General features: G+C 41.8%; 1 protein-coding gene across 13 annotated transcripts in view; it reads left to right on the top strand.

The window, feature by feature from the left end:
• MELK (maternal embryonic leucine zipper kinase) overlaps positions 1-19,095 on the top strand; it is a 115,449-nt gene that overhangs the window by 80,196 nt on the left and 16,158 nt on the right. For 11 of the 13 annotated variants that reach the window (XM_031014877.2, XM_031014881.2, XM_055351561.1 and 8 more), the window contains 2 exons: positions 7,104-7,235; positions 12,594-12,716. In XM_031014877.2, coding sequence (XP_030870737.1) covers positions 7,104-7,235; positions 12,594-12,716 — 255 coding nt within the window. The remainder of the gene's footprint in view (positions 1-7,103; positions 7,236-12,593; positions 12,717-19,095) is intronic. The other 2 variants (XM_063696237.1, XM_055351555.2) reach the window with 1 other exon arrangement.

Raw genomic sequence — 19,095 nt, 5'->3', positions numbered from 1 at the left:
TACTTTAGATACTGAAATTTTAAAAAATGTTATTATAGAAAAATTTACCCACCAAAGTAGAGAGAATAGTATAACAACACTGAGTTTACATGTTCTCATCATTCAGTTCCAATAGTTAATAACATTTTGCCAATTTAATCTATATCCTACCACTTTCTCCCTTCTTCCCTTTCCAGCTGGGATATTTCCAAGTAAATCCCAGATAGCATGTCAGCTTATCCAGGACAAATTGGTATGAGATCCACAAACTTTAAAAATCTGAATCTTAAAAGTAACATACTTAAGCCGGGCACGGTGGCTCATGCCTGTAATGTCAGCACTTTGGGAGTCCGAGGCGGGCGGATCATGAGGTCAGGAGATTGAGGACAACATGGTGAAACCCCGTTTCTACTAAAAATACAAAAATTAGCCGGGTGTGGTGGCACGTGCCTGTAATCCCAGCTACTCGGGAAGCTGAGGCAGGAGAATGGCTTGAACCTGGGAGGCAGAGGTTGCAGTGAGCCAAGATCACGCCACTGCACTCCAGCCTGGTGACACAGTGAGATTCCGTCTCAAAAAAAAAAAAAAAAAAAAAGTAACATACTTAGAGTTTCAATAATCATTGAAAAAAAGTCTTTAAAATGGTATCTTTTATGACGTCTCTACCTATAATTTTCAGACTTAAAAGTGAAATGGAAATACAAATTATTTGCTTTCTTTCTGGTGCATAAAACATAACAAAGCATAGTAGAGGTTGTTTCCTGGTGTTACAGTTCTCTAAAGATCTTCTCAGTTATTCTGAAAGTTAAGCATGACCAACATCAAGAATGTAGTGAGGAAAGTAATAGTTTTTCTTCCTTTGTACTCTTTTCTCATTCTTAAATCCCTGTTCATACTTTGTTGAGTCCCAGGGATGAGTAGGATATAGGCTACTCACTCTAGATCAGAGATTCTCACCTTGGCTGTATAGTGGCATTTCTTGGGAACTTTAATTCTGATGTTTAGGTCTCAACCCCACAGATGATGATTCAGTTGGTCTAGGGTATGGCCGAGGTATGAGAATTTTTAGAAATCTTCCCAGCTGACTGTGGTACGCAGCCAGAGTCGAGAAGCAGTGCTCTAGATTCTTGCTGTTCAAAGTGTGGCCTAGGACCAGCAGCAGCAGCATCCAGGTGCTTTTTAGCCACGAAGACTCTCAGGCCTCACCTCAGACCTACTGAATCGGAATCTGTGTCAAATCTCCAAGTGGTTCATGTGGTTAGTAAAGCTTCAGAAGTATTGGTCTAGGTCAGTTCTCAACCAGGAGTGATTTTGGCACTCAGGGGGCATTTGGCAGTGACTAGAGACATTTTTGGTTGTCGTAACTGGGGTTTGTGTGTGTGTACTAATGCCATCTAGCGGGTAGAGGCCAGGGATGCTGCCAAACATCCTTCAATGCACAGAAGAGCCCCTCACAACAAACAGTTATCCAGGTCAGATGTCAATAGTGCCAAGGTTGAGAAACCCTTGTCTGGGTAGCTCAGAGAATTCATACTGGCTCTACATACTTTCCAATTTGAAGAGCCTCAGGAAAACCAGGTTTGAGACTAGCCAGGGTCTGTTATGTTTTTCTGTGACATCCTGAGAGCTCTGCCTTCACTTTTGGGGCTGATTAGACAGGACAGAGAGAGATTAGTTCTGTGTGATCCATATGCTGGTATGGTGCTGCTGATCTTTGTGCAGAGAGAGAGAGAAACAATATTACTCTCAAACATTCAACTTATAAGAACTCCCACTTTTATATTATATACAGGAGCACTCTGAAACTGCTTTTTCTATGCAGCGGTGAGCCTCTTATGTCTCATGATTTTGAGTGATCTCATTGTATTCCTTTTGAGATTCCCAACAGTGCTTTCCTTACTGTCTTCCTGTTCCTCCAGCCCTGAGTGGCTCTGGATTGTGGCAGCAGCCAGTCCTCTGCTAGGGGACCTTCACTAAGGGTCACATGTGTGTTCGAGAACCTATTCAGTCCAGGACAGATCCATTTTCCCCACCCCTGTGATGTAAACACCCATGTGTGTAAAGACTGAAGGCCTCAGGAGGAGGGTCAGAGGAAGGGTAGGGGCCACTCCTCCATGTCTGTGCCCCTCTGCACTAGTAGCTGCCTCTCCTCAACCCAGGTGCCAGGACACTTCTTTAACATTTAACGGGGGATTTAAGAATGTTTTTAGTTTTCTAGAAATGGAACTTTCTCATAGGTAACCCTATCACTTTACTTTCAGACGTTTGACTTTCAAAAGAGGGAATTGCCTAAAAGATAAGGGAAACCTTTGTCTTAGACTTGTGGATTGACATCACCTGAAAGCATAACTAATGTGTTGATTTATCTGTTATTGAACACAGAACTCTCCTGTGCATCTTATAATGAGAAGTATACAGTGACACTGGCCAGAAAGTTATGAAAAAGATGCTTTTTTTGCCTAGGGAAAAGGAGGGTTTAGAGGATGGTTGTAGAAATCCTAGGCATGTTTAGGAAACTCCATCTAAAACTCTTAGCACTATCCAGGAATTGTTTACAATGCCTGGGTTATGCCATGCCATCATTGATAAGAAAGTGGCAACTTGTTTCTTAGCCATTATCTCTAGTCAGTTTATGACATCTCTTTCAAAAAGGTGGCTATCGTACATGGGGCTATTATAGATGTGGGGTGGGAAAAAGTCTTTAATGTAGTTTTTGGAAAGTGGAGAGTGATTATAAGTATATATTTTCCACCCCACCATAGTTTCCCAGCCACCTTCTCCATGGAGCCTCTTCTTTTCTTTTCTTTTCTTTCTTTCTTTTTTTTTTTTTTTTTTTTTTTTTCAGATGGAGTCTCCCTCTGTCGCCAGGCTGCAGTGCAGTGGCAGAATCTCTGCTCCCTGCAACCTCCGCCTCCCGAGTTCAAGCGATTCTCCTGCCTCAGCCTCCCATATAGCTGGGATTACAGGCGCCTGCCACCACACCCAGCTAATTTTTGTATTTTTTGTAGAGACAGGGTTTCACCATGTTGGCTGGGCTGGTCTCGATCTCCTAACTTCAAGTGACCCGCCCACCTCAGCCTCCCAAAGTGCTAGGATTAAAACATGTATGAGCCACTGCGCCTGGCCATGAAGCCTTACTGTCCTTTCTTTGCCTCACCCTGTTTGGATTAAAGGCAACATTTCATAATTTATGACAGTATTTTATGCTTCCCCTACTAGATTGATTGGGCCATTTATGCAAATTTCAAAGCATATACTATGATCGTGGCCATCTAAGTTATTAACTAATAAAATTCATTACTAAAAACAGAGTTGGTAGTTGACTTTTGAGTCATGTACTTTGTGAGGGGGCTACATAGCATGAAAGACTATTCCATACTGTTAAAAGTTAACACTTTTGTAGGGCAGATAGCCCCATAGTTTTCTCAGTACATTATTTAGAAACTTTCCATTAAACATAGTGGATTGAACAGCTGAGTTTACGTCGAACACTTCCTAAAACCTTAACAAAAAGGGATAAAAAGGCAAAACATTTACAAACAGAATAAAAGGGGAGACAAAGGGATGTCATTAGAAGTTTGGAAGATATAGGTTAGTGGTATAAGTGGTAGTTGTCAGAGCATTTTGGAGAAAGCTGAAAGCTAAGTGCTTGCAGTGAGAAAGGCATCAAGCAAACTGATGAGAGCTCCAGAAAGGCTCAGGAATCAGAGGTACCAGGAGCCTCTGAAGTCAGGGAAGTGAAGAGGAAAAACAGGAAGATGGGTGAAAGCCTGTATTAGAAGCAGTTAGAACCCTAGATTCCTTTCTCTACCTGTGCTGCATAACAGCCTCCTCTTCCCCATCCTGGCAGAAGACTGGAGGTCACAAGGCATTCTTGTACCAAATACAGCTCAGATGCGGATGATGAACCATTCTGAAATGGATGCACAAAGTCTTCATATTGAACAGTGAACCACCATCTCGAATTCCCTTCCCTATTCAACTTTGAGAATGCTGAAACCAGGATTTGTATCCTATTTGCAGTGATGGTGGGGAAAATATTGGAAGATTTATCTCCAGGGAAAAGCTAAGATAAATGTCCTACTATATTAGTGGTTGGGAGTTCAAGTTCCTGTCCGTTCATCTTAGAGAGGAGCCTTCAAGGTATTGAGCAGCCCCATCATACACATAGAACCTCTCATCATCTGTGTAATGTAATTCTTCACTTTTAAGTAGAAACAGACAACCAAAAATCACTAGAAATTTGAGGAAAACTTCTAACATGAAAGTCGGAGATCAAAACAAATGGAGTAAGGTGGGGAGAGGAAAGAAGAAAAAGTAGATACTGAGAAAAAAAAACCCCAGATATGCAGGGAGTGGGAGAAAATGGCTAAAAACTGCTAATTAATATTCTCAGATAAGAGAAGTGATTTTCATTCTTGACATAGGAATAAGATGAATAAAAATGAACATTCCAAGAGATAGCTCTTGAAAATCTAAAATGTGACCACAGAAATTAAAAGCTCAGTAAAAGTGTTTGAAAATGAAATTCATTTGAAATCTTTTAAAAGTAGAACCTGGTGGGCCAGGTGCGGTGGCTCACACCTGTAATCCCAGCACTTTGGGAGGCCAGCGCGGGCAGATCATGAGGTCAGGAGATCGAGACCATCCTGGCTAGCACGGTGAAACCCTGTCTCTACTAAAAATACAAAAAAAAATAGCCGGGTGTGGTGGTGGGCGCCTGTAGTCCCAGCTACTTGGGAGTCTGAGGCAGGAGAAGGGCGTGAACCTGGGAGGCGGAGCTTGCAGTGAGCCGAGATCGCACCACTGCACTCCAGCCTGGGCGACAGAGCAAAGTAGAACAGCTGGGCACGGTGGCTTACGCCTGTAAACCCAGCACTTTGGGAGGCTGAGGCGGCAGGTGGATCACTTGAGACCAGGAGTTCGAGACCAGCCTGGCTAACATGGTGAAACTTCATCTCTACTAAAAATACAAAAATTAGCCAGGCGTGGTGGCATGCGCCTGTAATCCCGGGTACTCGGGACCCTGAGGCGAGAGGATCGCTTGAACCCAGGAGGCAGAGGTTGTAGTGAGCCGAGATTGCACCATTGCACTCCAGCCTGGGCGATAGAGCGAGACTCTATCTCAAAAAAAGGAAAAATAATGCAAGAAGAAATATTCCAGGCTGGGCACTATGGCTCACGCCTGTAATTCTAAAACTGAGAGGCCAAGATGGGAGGATTGGTTGAGGCCAGGAGTTCAAGATCAGCCTGGGCAACATAGTGAGATCCTATCTCTACTTTATTTTATTTTATTTATTTATTTATTTATTTTTGAGACAGAATCTCGCTCTGTCGCCCAGGCTGGAGTGCAGTGGCACGATCTCTGCTCACTGCAAGCTCTGTCTCCCAGATTCACGTCATTCTCCTGCCTCAGCCTCCTGAGTAGCTGGGACTACAGGCGCCCACTACCACGCCCGGCTAATTTTTTGTATTTTTAGTAGAGATGGGTTTTCACCGTGTTAGCCAGGATGGTCTCGATCTCCTGACCTCGTGATCCACCTGCCTCAGCCTCCCAAAGTGCTGGGATTACAGGGGTGAGCCACCGTGCCCGGCCTCTATTTTATTAAAAATTAAAAAAAAAATTTAAGATTAAAAACAAAAAAGAGAAATATTCCAGAACTGAAGAATATGAATTTTCAAGAATGAAGAGGCCTAACCTGGGATGAAACAGTAGATGAAAACAGATTCACACCAAGGCCTGTTCTAGTGGAATTTCAGGAAACTGGAGGAAAATAATAAGATTCAGGAAGTTTTCAAAGATAAAAATGAAAGTTCATACAAAAGGCTGGAGAATCAAAACCTAAATGACTGTAGGTTTTTCAGTAGCTGTACTAGAATCAAGAAGAGTATACTACCATCAAAACTGCGAAGATTATTATCAACCCAGGATTCTCTGCTTAACCAAATCAGAATCAATTGTGAAGATAGAATGTAGTCACTTATCAGACATGCAAGATCTCAAAAAATTTACCTCCCATGCATGCGCCCTCAGGAAATCACTGGAGGATGTGTTCCACAAAAATGAGAGATTAAACCAAGAAAGAAGAATACTTAGGATCTAGGAAACTGGGGCGACATTGTAAGATAGAGGCGAAAGGAATCCCTAGACTGACAATTGAGTAGCTGGCTGAGAAGCCGGTCCAGAGTGGAGCAGAGGATGCAGACATCAGGTGGAATCTCTCTAAGTGGGGAAGCAGTTAGCAGATGTGTGTGAACATGTTGAGAGGAGGTAAAGTGTTGGAAAGGGTGGAGTTCAATTTGTAAGGAATAACTGACTTTTATTTTTATCTTCAGGAAAAACAAAGGTATAAAAAAATGGAAATGCAGGAATAGCACCCTGTGTGGTTTAGCTGCAGAGCTGATATTCAGCCAGCATGACCACATTGGTTGTTAAAATATTAGTGTATTTATATACTGACTGGTAAATAACCACTATCTTCAGTGCCCTCCATGGTGCCCTGTTACTTCCCTTCGACACCCTGGACACTACTCCCTCCCCTCTTCTCACAATTAAAAGATTAATAATTGGAAAGGCAGGCGTCTCCCAGGACCCTACTGACCTCTTGGCCTCTATTTTGATGGTTGATGTCAGGGTAACAATTAAATATTTTGAACATTATCCCTACTTAGTTGTGAATGCTATTTACATAATCATAATAATGCAAATATTAACTTAGCTAAACATTGTGATAAAATTATAGTAGGAGGATACAGGGAGGAGATGTGTGGGAAAGGGAGGGAATTGCAGTAGAGCTAAATTCATATTTCTCATACTAGGAAATTTATACATATTATCTGAAGCTGAAAAAAATTTTAAGCTGTGTAAGCATTTAGTTTGGAAATACAGAATTAATAGCAGAAGAAATAGCTAAAAGTGTTTAAAAGTTGTTCCTTAGGGGGAGTGGAAATTGTATGTCTGTGGAGGTGTGGTGCACTGGTTGCTGCTTTTCATCATATGCCGTGTAAACCTACTGGCTTTTAAAGTTCTGAATGTTACACTGAAGAAAAAAATTAATTAAAGATAGAACATCATTTCCACAAACAAGTCGTCTTCTAACCAACTTGATTTTCTTTTCCTTTAGTGGCAGTATGATCACCTCACGGCTACCTATCTTCTGCTTCTAGCCAAGAAGGCTCGGGGAAAACCAGTTCGTTTAAGGCTTTCTTCTTTCTCCTGTGGACAAGCCAGTGCTACCCCATTCACAGACATCAAGGTAAGTGTTACTGCCTGTTGTGTCTTGCCACGTGCCCTCCCTGTTCCTGAGTGTGTATACCACTGGGAAGGTAAACTTTCTGGTGTCAAGGAGTCAGAGGCAAGATGTTTTATGATTTCAGTATTTTTGATGAGAAAAATGGGAAGTTCTGAAGTTGAACTCTAATTTTTTTTTTTTTTTTTTTTTTTGAGACAGAGTCTCACTCTGTCATCCAGGCTGGAGTGCAGTGGCATGACCTCAGCTCACTGCAACCTCTGCCTCCTGGATTCAAGCGATTCTTGTGCCTCAGCCTCCCGAGTAGCTGGAATTGCAGGTGTGCATCACTACGCCTGGCCAATTTTTGTATTTTTAGTAGAGACGGGGTTTCGCCATGTTGGCCAGGCTGGTCTCAAACTCCTGACCTCAAGTGATCAGCCTGCCTCGGCCTCCCAAAGTGCTGGGATTACAGGCATGAGCCACCGTGCCCGGCCTCTAAAATTCTGAATGTTAACATGGCATTTTACAAACCTCCTTCCCTGACTCCTTTTTTTTCATAATAGCAATTCCTGATGGCTATAGAAAATGTTTAAGCCAGGCCGGGTGTGGTGGCTCACGCCTGTAATCCCAGCACTTTGGGAGGCCAAGGCAGGTGGATCACAAGGTCAGGAGTTCGACACCAGCCTGGCCAATATGGTGAAACCCTGTCTGTACTAAAAATACAAAAATTAGCCAGGCGTGGTGGTGAGTGCCTGTAGTCCCAGCTACTTGGGAGGATGAGGCAGGAGAATCGCTTGAACCCGAGAGGCGGAGGTTGCAGTGAGCTGAGATTGCGCCATTGCACTCCAGCCTGGGCGACAGAGCAAGACTCTGTCTCAAAAAAAAAAAAAAAAAAGAAAATGTTTAAGCCACAGATGAGCTAAAAGGAAAATAGAATGTACCTATAAACCAACTACCTGTGGAGGATGTAGTTAATATTTATTGTGTCTTTCCAGTCTTTTTTTTAAAGCGTACTTTTACATGCATTCAAGTACTTTTAAAGGACACATTATTGAATTGCAGAGAACAAAAAAATTGTTGGGAATAAGATCTGTGATATGGAATATATAGTACTTTATATGACATGAAACATTTTGATAAATATTTTGATATTTATGTTAAGGGTTTAGGTTTTTGTTTCTTTTAAAATTTGCATACTGAAATGGAGCATGTTGATTAGTGTTTGTTATAACCAAATTATTTTTCTCTACTTTGTTGTCTTTGTCTCAGTTTTGTCACGGACTTTAAAAAATTTTTTTGTTTTGTTTTTTGAAACAAAGTCTTGCTTTGTTGTCCTGGCTGGAGTACAGTGGTGTGATCATGGCTCACTGCAGCCTTAACCTTCCAGGCTCAAGCGATCCTCCTGCCTCAGCCTCCCTAGTAGCTGGGATTACAGGTGTGTGCCACCACACCTGGCTAATTTTTAATTTTCTATAGAAATGGAGTCCACTTGAACACCTGGGCTCAAGCAGTCCTCCCTCCTTTACCTCCCAAAGTGCTGGGATTATTGGCGTGAGTGACTGCACCTGGCCTGTCATGGACATTTAAAATGGTGAAGAAGCTTACATACATAGAGGCACCATGTCATTCCTAAATGCTTGTGTTAGTCCTTGTTTTGTGTGATTCTTTGTATTTCCCATGGCTTAAAATTCAGCTATCCAAATACTTTGCCAGATGGGTATGGAACTTTGTAATGTCATCTTCCCTCAGATTAATTCAGGTTGCAATGTAAATAATCTTAGCACTAGGAAATTGTACCTCATCCTCGGAGAAAGGTAGTTGGTTGGCCCTGTTTATGAAATCCAAGATAACACAATTGACTGTGTGGATGAAAGTTTGTTTTTTTTCCCCTTTATAGGCCTCAAAACTGTAAAAAAAAAAAAAAACAAAAAATGTTAAAATGCCACCTCTTTTATAATCTTTTGTTGAATTCCCCCTCCCTCAAATTCCTTTAATATCTCATTTAGATCTCCTTTTGGTACTCATCAGTCATGTGCTACAGGTATAGTGGGTCTTATGTCACTGCCAGACCTAACCTGCCCCTCTTTTTCCCTCCTTAGTTGGTCAGTACACTGGCTGTTGTGTAAAGAAATCTCTGAAGGGAGATAATCTTATTCCTGCATGGTTTTCTAGTCTGTTGGAGAGTTTTAATGGCTGGTAAATATTCTGTGCCTAGGCAGCTCTTTTGCACATGGGCTCCTTGAATCAGCCAATCCCTCATCCCACCCACTCTGCCAAACCCTTTAAACTTTCAGTTGCAAGTAACACATCTGGGTCCAGGAAAATGCAAAACCCTGAATTTTGCATCTGCTCAAGGTAATTGGAGAAAGCTATTAGATACCTATACCTCTATGCTTAGAAAAATCACTTTCACTAAATTTTAAAATTTACGACACCTCAGTTAAGGGGCCTGAGACATTTTCCTGAGATATTGGATTGTCTTTTTTTTTTTTTTTTTTTTTTTTGAGACAGAGTCTTGCTTTGTTGCCCAGGCTGGAATGCAGTAGTGTGGTCTTGGCTCGCTGCAACCTGCGCCTCCTGGGTTCAAGTGATTCTCCTGCCTCATTGTCCCAAGTAGCTGGGATTACAGGTGCGTGCCACCACACCCGTGTAATTTTTGTATTTTTAGTAGAGATGGGATTTCACCATGTTGGTCAGGCTGGTCTCGAACTCCAGACCTCAGATGATCCACCTGCCTCAGCCTCCCAAAGTGCTGGGAACACAAGCGTGAACCACCACGCCCGGCCTGGATTTTCTTATATCTGAATTGGCCTGGCCTCAATTGATCTGCTTATATGAGTTGTAAGTGGAAAAGACCTGGAAACATATTTACTCTTATCTTCCATCTACTACCTAATGAACATTTAACTAATAATTTAATTATTTGCAAAGTCATATTATTGAATCAATTTTATGGCAGATCAAGAGACATTTTAGTAACAAGAAGTGAAATAGAAATCAAATTTTGGGTTCGCTTCTAATCTTTATGCAAATTATTGAGACACGAAGCAAGTCACATAGTCTGGTTGTACTGTTCTTCCCCTTGATAGAATTATCCCTTTTCTCTGGGGTGTTGTTTATAAGAAAGTAAGTAATCATGATCGATCAATCAATCAATAGGTGGCCCTTTCAGTGAAACAGCAGTACAGACTGATCCAAGAATCACAAATAACCACGTCATCATCATCAGTGTCATTAGCATTTTCAGGCCCCATGCTGGGCTGCTGGGAAACATATCTGTGTAAAGTATGATACTTGTTCTCTAAGAGTCAAGTTGAGGCAAGACATATATATACATAGATAATACTGCATCATAGTAGATGATGGGGGCCAGAGAAGTGGCCAGAGGTGTCCTGGGGGGCTTTAGAGGACAGGAATGATCACCATGGGATCCAAACTGGACCAACAGTCGAGGTTAGAAAGATGGAAAAGAAGTGGCACAACATTCAGGGCAAGATAAATGGAATCAGCAAAAGCAAGGGCACCTAATTTTGCTTGATGTATTCTGTTGACAGTGGCTGGACTTGTGTTAAAAAAGAAGAGTTCAAGTGGGGGAGGGGGGAGAGAGAGAGAGAGAGAGAGAATGCAAGTGAGCTGGAAGGGTGGACAAGAGCCAGATAGTAGAGAACCTGAAAATGCACATCAGAATTTTAGACTTTGTTCAATAGTTAATGAGGAGCCATTGATTTGTGAGCAAGAGAGAGAGAAATGAACATGATTTTGAAAAATTCATCCAGTGGTGTATACGATTGTTCATTCAGGGGTGATATGTGTGCTATTAGTCCCTACTGGAGTACCCATGACAGCTGTCATTCGTACAGCACTGTACTTCTCCCCACCAAGCCTAGACTTAGCTTTAGGATTTTTCTCAGCCTGGCTCTCCACGCGTCCAGTTCCAAATGACAGTAATTGGTAATCCTGGAGAACTCTGTCATCCTTGGTTGAGACAGTGGAAAGATTAGTGGTAGAGACAATATTGTCTGTTTGAATACTCTAGGTATGAGAAGATTTGTCCTTGATCTAGGATAGTGGCAGTGAGACTTTGGGAAAAAAAGGATGAGCTATAAGAAATTCAAGTAAAATTGCTTGGCTAGATTAACAATATATTGAGGGAAAAGGAAGGAAGGAGAAATAAAAACTCCAAGTACACCCACAGTCTTGAATTCAGGGTATGATTAGTATACCCTTAGTTTATAGAGGAGGGAGAATGAAAGAACAGAAGTTATTTTGGTGGCGTTGTTAGCACAAGACCCCAGATGTCCTATCCCTAGGAGATCCTTCGCATGGCTAATTTTCTTCCTGCTAGAAATTATTCACTACCCTGCATATTCTTACAAAGAAGAAACCTGTATTTCGAAGTTGTTCCCCCTCCATCTTCTACTTTGTCAGATCTTTTTATTTGTAAATTTGCAGTAGAGTTGTCTGGTATTATAGTGATTCTGTGATAATGAAAAGTAGTATGCCATATAACATAAGAATGTTGCAAGACATATTATTTGAGAGTGGGAGGTTTTCCTTTCTGATAATTTGAACTGAAATTTTCTGACTTCCTTTTTCTGTACCGGATGGTCAGCTCCTTCAATATAGTGTCTCCTATTCATTTGTGTTTCCAGGGCCTTGCCCTATGCCTGGAATACAGTTTTGTGCTGCATAAAGACAACGTTGGACTGCATTTATGATGGTGGTCCCATAAAATTATAATACCATGTTTTTACTCTACCTTTTCTTTTTTTTTCTTTCTTTTTTTTTTAGACAGAGTCTCGCTGTATTACCCAGGCTGGAGTGCAGTGGCACAATTTCTGCTTGTTGTAACCTCCACCTGGTGGACTCAAGTGATCCTCCCACCTAAGCCTCCCAAGTACCTGGGCCTACAGGCACATGCCTGGCTAATTTCTATTTTTTGTAGAGATGGGGTTTCATGTTGCCCAGACTGGTCTCCAACGCCTGAGCTTAAGTGATCCACCTGTGTCAGCCTTCCAAAGTGCTGGGATTACAGGCATGAGCCACCACGGGGACGGCCTTTTTCTGTTTAGATTTGTTTAGATACATAAATACTTATTGTTGTGTTAAAGCCACCTACAGTATTCAGTACAGTAACGTGCTACACAGGTTTGTAGTGTAGGAGCAACAGGCTATAACATACAGCCTAGGTGTGGCCTAGGTGTGTAGTAGGCTCTGACGTCTTAGTTTGTGTAAGTACCTTTTATGATGTTCACACAGTGATAAAATTGCCTAATGCATTTCTCAGAATGTGTCTCTGTCGTTAAGTGACGCATGACTGTATTTTAAATATTGAATCATAGTACTGTCATCTTTTAAGTTCTTCTGTCTTTCATTGAGTAGTCAAATAACTGGAGTCTGGAAGATGTGACCGCAAGTGATAAAAATTATGTGGCGGGATTAATAGACTATGATTGGTGTGAAGATGATTTTTCAACAGGTGCTGCTACTCCCCGAACATCACAGGTTAGTCATTCTTATTACTATTTAAGGCAGAATCTATTGTTTCAATTATAAAAACAACCAGACTAATGTGAAACCAAGGTGTGCTTGCAAATTTAATGAATGCTTAAGCCACTGAAAATGTTTATGAGCGATAACTGGAATACGAATGAAAGGGAAGTCAATTATATCCAAGTTGAAGAAAGCCAAGATTCTATTTTAGAGCTCTTTACTGCTCCTTTTTTTCCTGTTTATTATTATTATTTTTTGAGACTGAGTCTTGCTCTGTTGGCCAGGCTGGAGTGCAGTGGCACGATCTCGGCTCACTGCAACCTCTGCCTCCCAGGTTCAAGTGATTCTCGTGCCTCCCGAGTAGCTGGGATTACAGGTGCCTGCTGCCTCTCCTGGCTAATTTTTGTATTTTTAGTAGAGACGGGGTTTCACCATGTTGGCAGCTGGTCTCGAACTCCTGACCTCAGGTGATCCACCCACCTCAGCCTTCCAAAGTGCTGGGATTACAGGCGTGAGCCACTGTGCCCGGCCTTCTTTTTTGTTTAAAATGAGGTATAATGAGGTATACTTTACATGTAGTTAAATAGGTAAAGTCACCTTTTTTAGTGTGCAATTCTATGTGTTTTGACAAATGCATACAGTTGTATAACCACCACCAAAATTAAGATATAAAACAGTTCCATTACTCCTCAAAATTCCCTCATTCCCCTTGTGGCTAACTTACCCTCCCAACTCTCTGTGGCAATTGATCTGTTTTTCTTTCCTTTTGATAATCTTTTTATTGTGACTTTAAGTTTGTTGAGCTTTTTAGATTAATGAAGATTAAGTATAGATTAATGTTTTTTATCAAATTTGGGAAGTTTTCAATATTTTATTTGCCCCACTCTCTTTATTTTATCTTCTGGTACTCCCCTTCCATGTATATTGGCACACTTGATGGTGCCCTACAGTACACTGAGGCCCTGTTCATTTTTCTTTATCTATTTTCATTCTGTTTCTCAGACTAATTTCAGTTAACCTGTTTCAAAGTTTCAGATTCTTTCTTCTGCTTACTGAAAGTTCTGTTTAATCCCTCTAGTGAATTTTTTGTTATGGTTATTGTACTCTTGAACTCCAGAATTTGTTTTCTTCTTTTAAATAATTTTATCTTTATTTATACTCTCTATTGTGACATTGCTCTTACACTTTCCCTTGGTTCTTTAGATGTTTCCTTTTGTTCTTTGAACATATTTAAAAACTGATTTTCAGTCTTTGCTTGGTAAGGCCCATGTCTGGACTTCTTCAAGGACAATTTCTATTGACTGTTTTTGTTTTTCTCTTGTATATGGGCCATCCTTTTTGTTTGTTTGTTTGTTTTTTGTTTGAGACAGAGGCTCGCTTTATCGCCCAGGCTGGAGCGCATTTTGGGATCTCTGCTCACTGCAACCTCTGCCTCCCGGGTTCAAGCAATTCTCCTGCCTCAGCCTCCTGAGTAGCTGGGATTACAGGCACCCGCCATCATGCCTGGCTAATTTTTTTTTTTCTATTTTTTTTTTTTTTTGAGACAGAGTCTCGCTCTGTCGCCCAGGCTGGACTGCAGTGGCGCTATCTTGGCTCACTGCAAGCTCCGCCTCCTGGGTTCATGCCATTCTCCTGCCTCAGCCTCCCGAGTAGCTGGGACTACAGGTGCCCGCCACCACGCCCGGCTAATTTTTTGTATTTTTAGTAGAGATGGGGTTTCACCATGTTAGCCAGGATGGTCTCGATCTCCTGACCTTGTGATCCGCCCGCCTCGGCCTCCCAAAGTGCTGGGATTACAGGCTTGAGCCACTGCGCCTGGCCTTTTTTTTGTGTTTTTGTAAAGATAGGGTTTCACCATATTGGCCAGGCTGGTCTTAAACTCCTAACCTCAGGTGATCTGCCTGCCTTAGCCTCCCAAAGTGCTGGGATTACAGGCATGAGCCACCGTGCCCGGCCATACTTTTTTATTTCTTTGCATGTATATGTCTTGTAATTGTTGAAAACTAGACATTTAAAATAATATAATGTGGCAGCTCTGGTAATCAGATTTATCCCCTCCTCAGGATTTGGTATTATTGCTGTTTGTTGTTGTTGGTTAGTGACTTTTCTGAACTAATTCTGTAAAGTCGTTAAGTCGTTTAGGTCAGTGTTGGGCTGCATTTATGATGGTGGTCCATGAGATTATAATATCATATTTTTACTATACCTTTTCTCTGCTCAATTAGCATAGTGATCAGCTAATGCTTGGCGAGGTTTCCTTAGATGCCTGGAATCAATTCGTCTCTCAGTCTTTGTGCCGGCTCTGTGTACATCTGGGGTATGCCTTCAACTTTCAGCCAGACAGCTGACAACTCTGCATTAGATTTCACTTCCTATTTGTATAGAACCTCAAGGTCAGCTTGAGGTGAGATCTTAGATCCTTCTAAAGTGTTTTTTGTTTTTTATTTTTTATTTTTTGAGATGGAGTTTTGCTCTTGTTGCCCAGGCTGGAGTGCAATGGCACGATCTCAGTTCACTGCGATTTTCGCCTCCTGGGTTCAAGCAATTCTCCTGCCTCAGCCTCCCAAGGAGCTGGGATTACAGGCATGCGCCACCACACCTGGCTAATTTTGTATTTTTAGTAGAGACGAGGTTTCACCATGTTGGTCAGGCTGGTCTCGAACTCCTGACCTCAAGTGATCCACCTGCCTCAGCCTCCCAAAGTGCTGGGATTACAGGCATGAGCCACCATGCCCAGCCCCTTCTAAAGTCTTTCCTGAGCAAATGCACAGCCCTGGGTATGAGCACATCCTATACATGTACATTGGGCTTGTAGATACCCTGGTATATTTTGGAGCTTTTCCAATTCACTGTGGACATCTTATTCTCTAACTTTTTTTTCAGCATTTTTGTTAGTTTATTGTGGTCACCAGCTATTACTTACTGCTTCGGCAACCACAATGTGCAACAATTGCCTGTAAATTTTTTTTTGTTTTTGAGATAGGATCTCATTCCGTCAACCAGGCTGGAGTCCAGTGGTGTGATCATGGCTCACTGCAGCCTCGACCTCCTGGGCTCAAGCAATTCTCTTGCCTCAGCCTCCCGAGTAGCGGGGACTATAGGCATGCACCACCATGCCCAGCTAATTTTTACAAAATTATTTTGTAGAGACAGGGTCTCAATATTTTGCCCAGGCTGGTCTCAAACTCCTGGACTCAAGAGATCCTCCCGCATTGGCCTCCCAAAGTGCTGGGATTACAGGCGTGAGCCACTGCGCCTGGCACCTCTAAATCTTTTTAACAGATGCTGCTGGGGAAAAGGCTGTTCATACTGGGCAGGCTCTGAGTAAGGTCAAATAAAGACAGCTTTCAGGCTGGGTGCGGTGGCTCACGCCTGTAATCCCAGCACTTTGGGAGGCTGAGGCGGGTGGATCACCTGAAGTCAGGAGTTCAAGACCTACCTGACGAACATGGAGAAACCCCGTCTCTACTAAAAATACAAAATTAGCTGCCTGTGGTGGCACATGCCTGTAATCCCAGCTACTCGGGAGGCTGAGGCAGGAGAATTGCTTGAACCCGGGAGGTGGAGTTTGCAGTGAGCTGAGTTCACGCCATTACACTCCAGCCTGGGCAACAAGAGCAAAACTCCGTCTCAAATAAAAAACAAACAAAGAATAAAAAAAGACAGCTTTCATAGTAGGGTCTTCTAGGGAACTACTGGCCAGGCTAAATAATGACAGTTTTCTGAGCATGAAGCTTTGAAGGAGCTCCAACCTGTTCTGCCCCCTCCAGTGGCTCCTAGGTTGCTGGTCTTCATCGTGATTGTGGGCTGTGGGTTTCTAAGACTATCATAGAGCTGGAGAGAGAAGAATGGGGATAGGTAGGGCAAATTCAAACACCTCAAAGCTCACTGTTTCTACTTAGCTGTTTTCTATGAATAAATGCTGTGATCTTTGGCTAATACACAGAGTTCTGAAACAAAAGAGGTATACTTTGTTTATGGATAGGGAGATTTGAAGGTATAGATTTCAGTTTTTCCCAAAATGAATTTTAAATTTAATGTAATCTCAACTTTTCAGTGGATGTAAAATAAGTCAAAATGATTCTAAAATGTATGTGGAAATACAAAGGGGCAAGAATAACTAAATCATTCCTAAAGAATAAGAAGATGGGAGGAAACTGGTCAACCTGATACAAGAACTATTATAAAATTAAAGAAAGTAAGATTTCCTTAATAAATAAAACAATGAAACAAAACAATGAAACCTTTCATACCTTATATTTAGGTATGTCTCTTTAAAAATAACATAGCTAGGCCGGGCGCGGTGGCTCACGCCTGTAATCCCAGCACTTTGGGAGGCCGAGGTGGGTGGATCATGAGGTCAGGAGATTGAGACCATCCTGGCTAACACAGTGGAACTCCATCTCTACTAAAAAATACAAAAAATTAGCTGGGCATGGTGGCGGGCACCTCTAGTCCCAGCTACTTGGGAGGCTGAGGCGGGAGAATGGCATGAACCCGGGAGGCGGAGCTTGCAGTGAGCCAAGATTGCACCACTGCACTCCAGCCTGGGTGACAGAGCGAGACTCCGTCTCAAAAAAAACAAAACAAAACAAAACAAAAAAAAACATAGCTAGATTTGGTATGCAAACTGAAAATCTTGTCTTTTGAATTGAGCGCTTACCCAACTTATTTTTATTATGGATTTATTTATTATATATCTTTCTTTTTTTATGTTTCCTATATGTCTTTTTCTGTATTTCCCCCTTATTTCTTGATTTTTATGTTAATTTTCCCCCACATTTTATTGGTTTCTATTTGATTTCTATTCTTTTAATATTTACTCTAAATTTTTAACATTTAATTTAACGAAATATAAAGTGAATCTGTATCTTTTTTTTTTTTTTTTTTTTTTTTTTTAGATGGAATCTTGCTCTGTTGCCCAGGCTTGAGTGCAATGGCGTGATCTCAGGCTCACTGCAACCTCTTCCTCCTGGGTTCAAGTGATTCTCCTGCCTCAGCCTCCCAAGTAGCTGGGTTTACAGGCGCCCGCCACCATGTCTGGCTAATTTTTGTATTTTTAGTAGAGACAGGGTTTCACCATGTTGGCCAGGCTGGTCTTGAACTCCTGACCTCAGGTGATCCACCTGCCTCAGCCTCCCAAAGTGCTAGAATTACAGGCGTGAGCCACTGCACCCGGCTGTGAATCTGTATGTTTAATTTCCTTCTAAACAATATGAAGGCCTTAGAACACTTAATCTCTGATTACCCCTCCTGGATTCCATGCTATTGATGTGTCCAGTGTATTAGCTCTTGAATGTTTTTAACTTTTTATTTTGAAATATTTATGGATTCACAGGATGTTATTGAAGATATTATTCCACTTTCTTCTTGCTTCTATTGTTGCTATTGAAAAACCAACCTCAGTCTAGTGCCTTTATAGTCTGTCTTTTCTCTCTGGCTCCTTTTAGGACCTTCTCTTTGCTTTTGGTGTTCTGCAGTTTCACTGTTAGGGCTACTGCATTGCACACCTCCAGGGAACACACCATCTGTGTGGTGTCTCTGTGGATAGTGTCCTCTAGAGTTGTATAATCTGGTAAGTAGAGATGTGGATTTCTTTTATGTATCCCGTTTATGATTCGTCATGCTTTCTATGTATGGGGATTTGTCTTTTTAATCAATTTTTGAAAATTTCTTGAATAATATACTGCTTTTTCTTTTTCTTCTTTTCCTTGTTTCTTTTTTTTTTTTTTTTTGAGACAGAGTTTCTTGTTGCCCAGGCTGGAGCGCAATGGCACAATCTCGGCTCACTGCAACCTCTGCCTCCCAGGTTCAAGCGATTTTCCTACCTCAGCCTCCCGAGTAGCTGGGATTACAGGTGCCTGTCCCCATGCCCAGCTAATTTTTGTATTATTAGTAGAGACAGAGTTTCACCATGTTGGCCAGGCTGGTCTTGTACTCCTGACCTCAGGTGATCCCATGACTTGGCCTCCCAAAGTGCTGGGATTACAGGTGTGAGCCAGCACACCCAGCCTGCTTTTTCTTTAAAACAATATTTATATAAATTTGTAGGGTACAAGTACAATTTTCTTAGATGCATAGTGGTCAAGTGAGAGGTTTTAAGGTGTCACCTGAATAATGTACATCGGACCCCTTAAGTAATTTCTCATCACCAACCCCCTTCCATCTCCTCACCCTTCCAAGTCTACATTTTCTATCATTCCACTCTCTACATCCACGTGTACACCCTTTTTTAGCACCCACTTATGAGTGAGAACATGCAATATTTGTCATTCTGTGTCTGGCTTGTTTCACTTAAGATAACCTCCACTTCCATCCACCTTGTTGCAAAAGATAGGATTTCATTCTTTTTTATTGTTGAATAGTATTCTATCTGTGTGTCTGTCTGTCT

This window comes from Gorilla gorilla, chromosome 13, assembly GCF_029281585.2.
Source record: "Gorilla gorilla gorilla isolate KB3781 chromosome 13, NHGRI_mGorGor1-v2.1_pri, whole genome shotgun sequence".
NCBI lineage: Eukaryota > Metazoa > Chordata > Mammalia > Primates > Hominidae > Gorilla > Gorilla gorilla.
The sequence above is the reverse complement of the archived record's forward strand: the minus strand, read 5'-3'. Positions and strand labels throughout refer to the sequence as shown.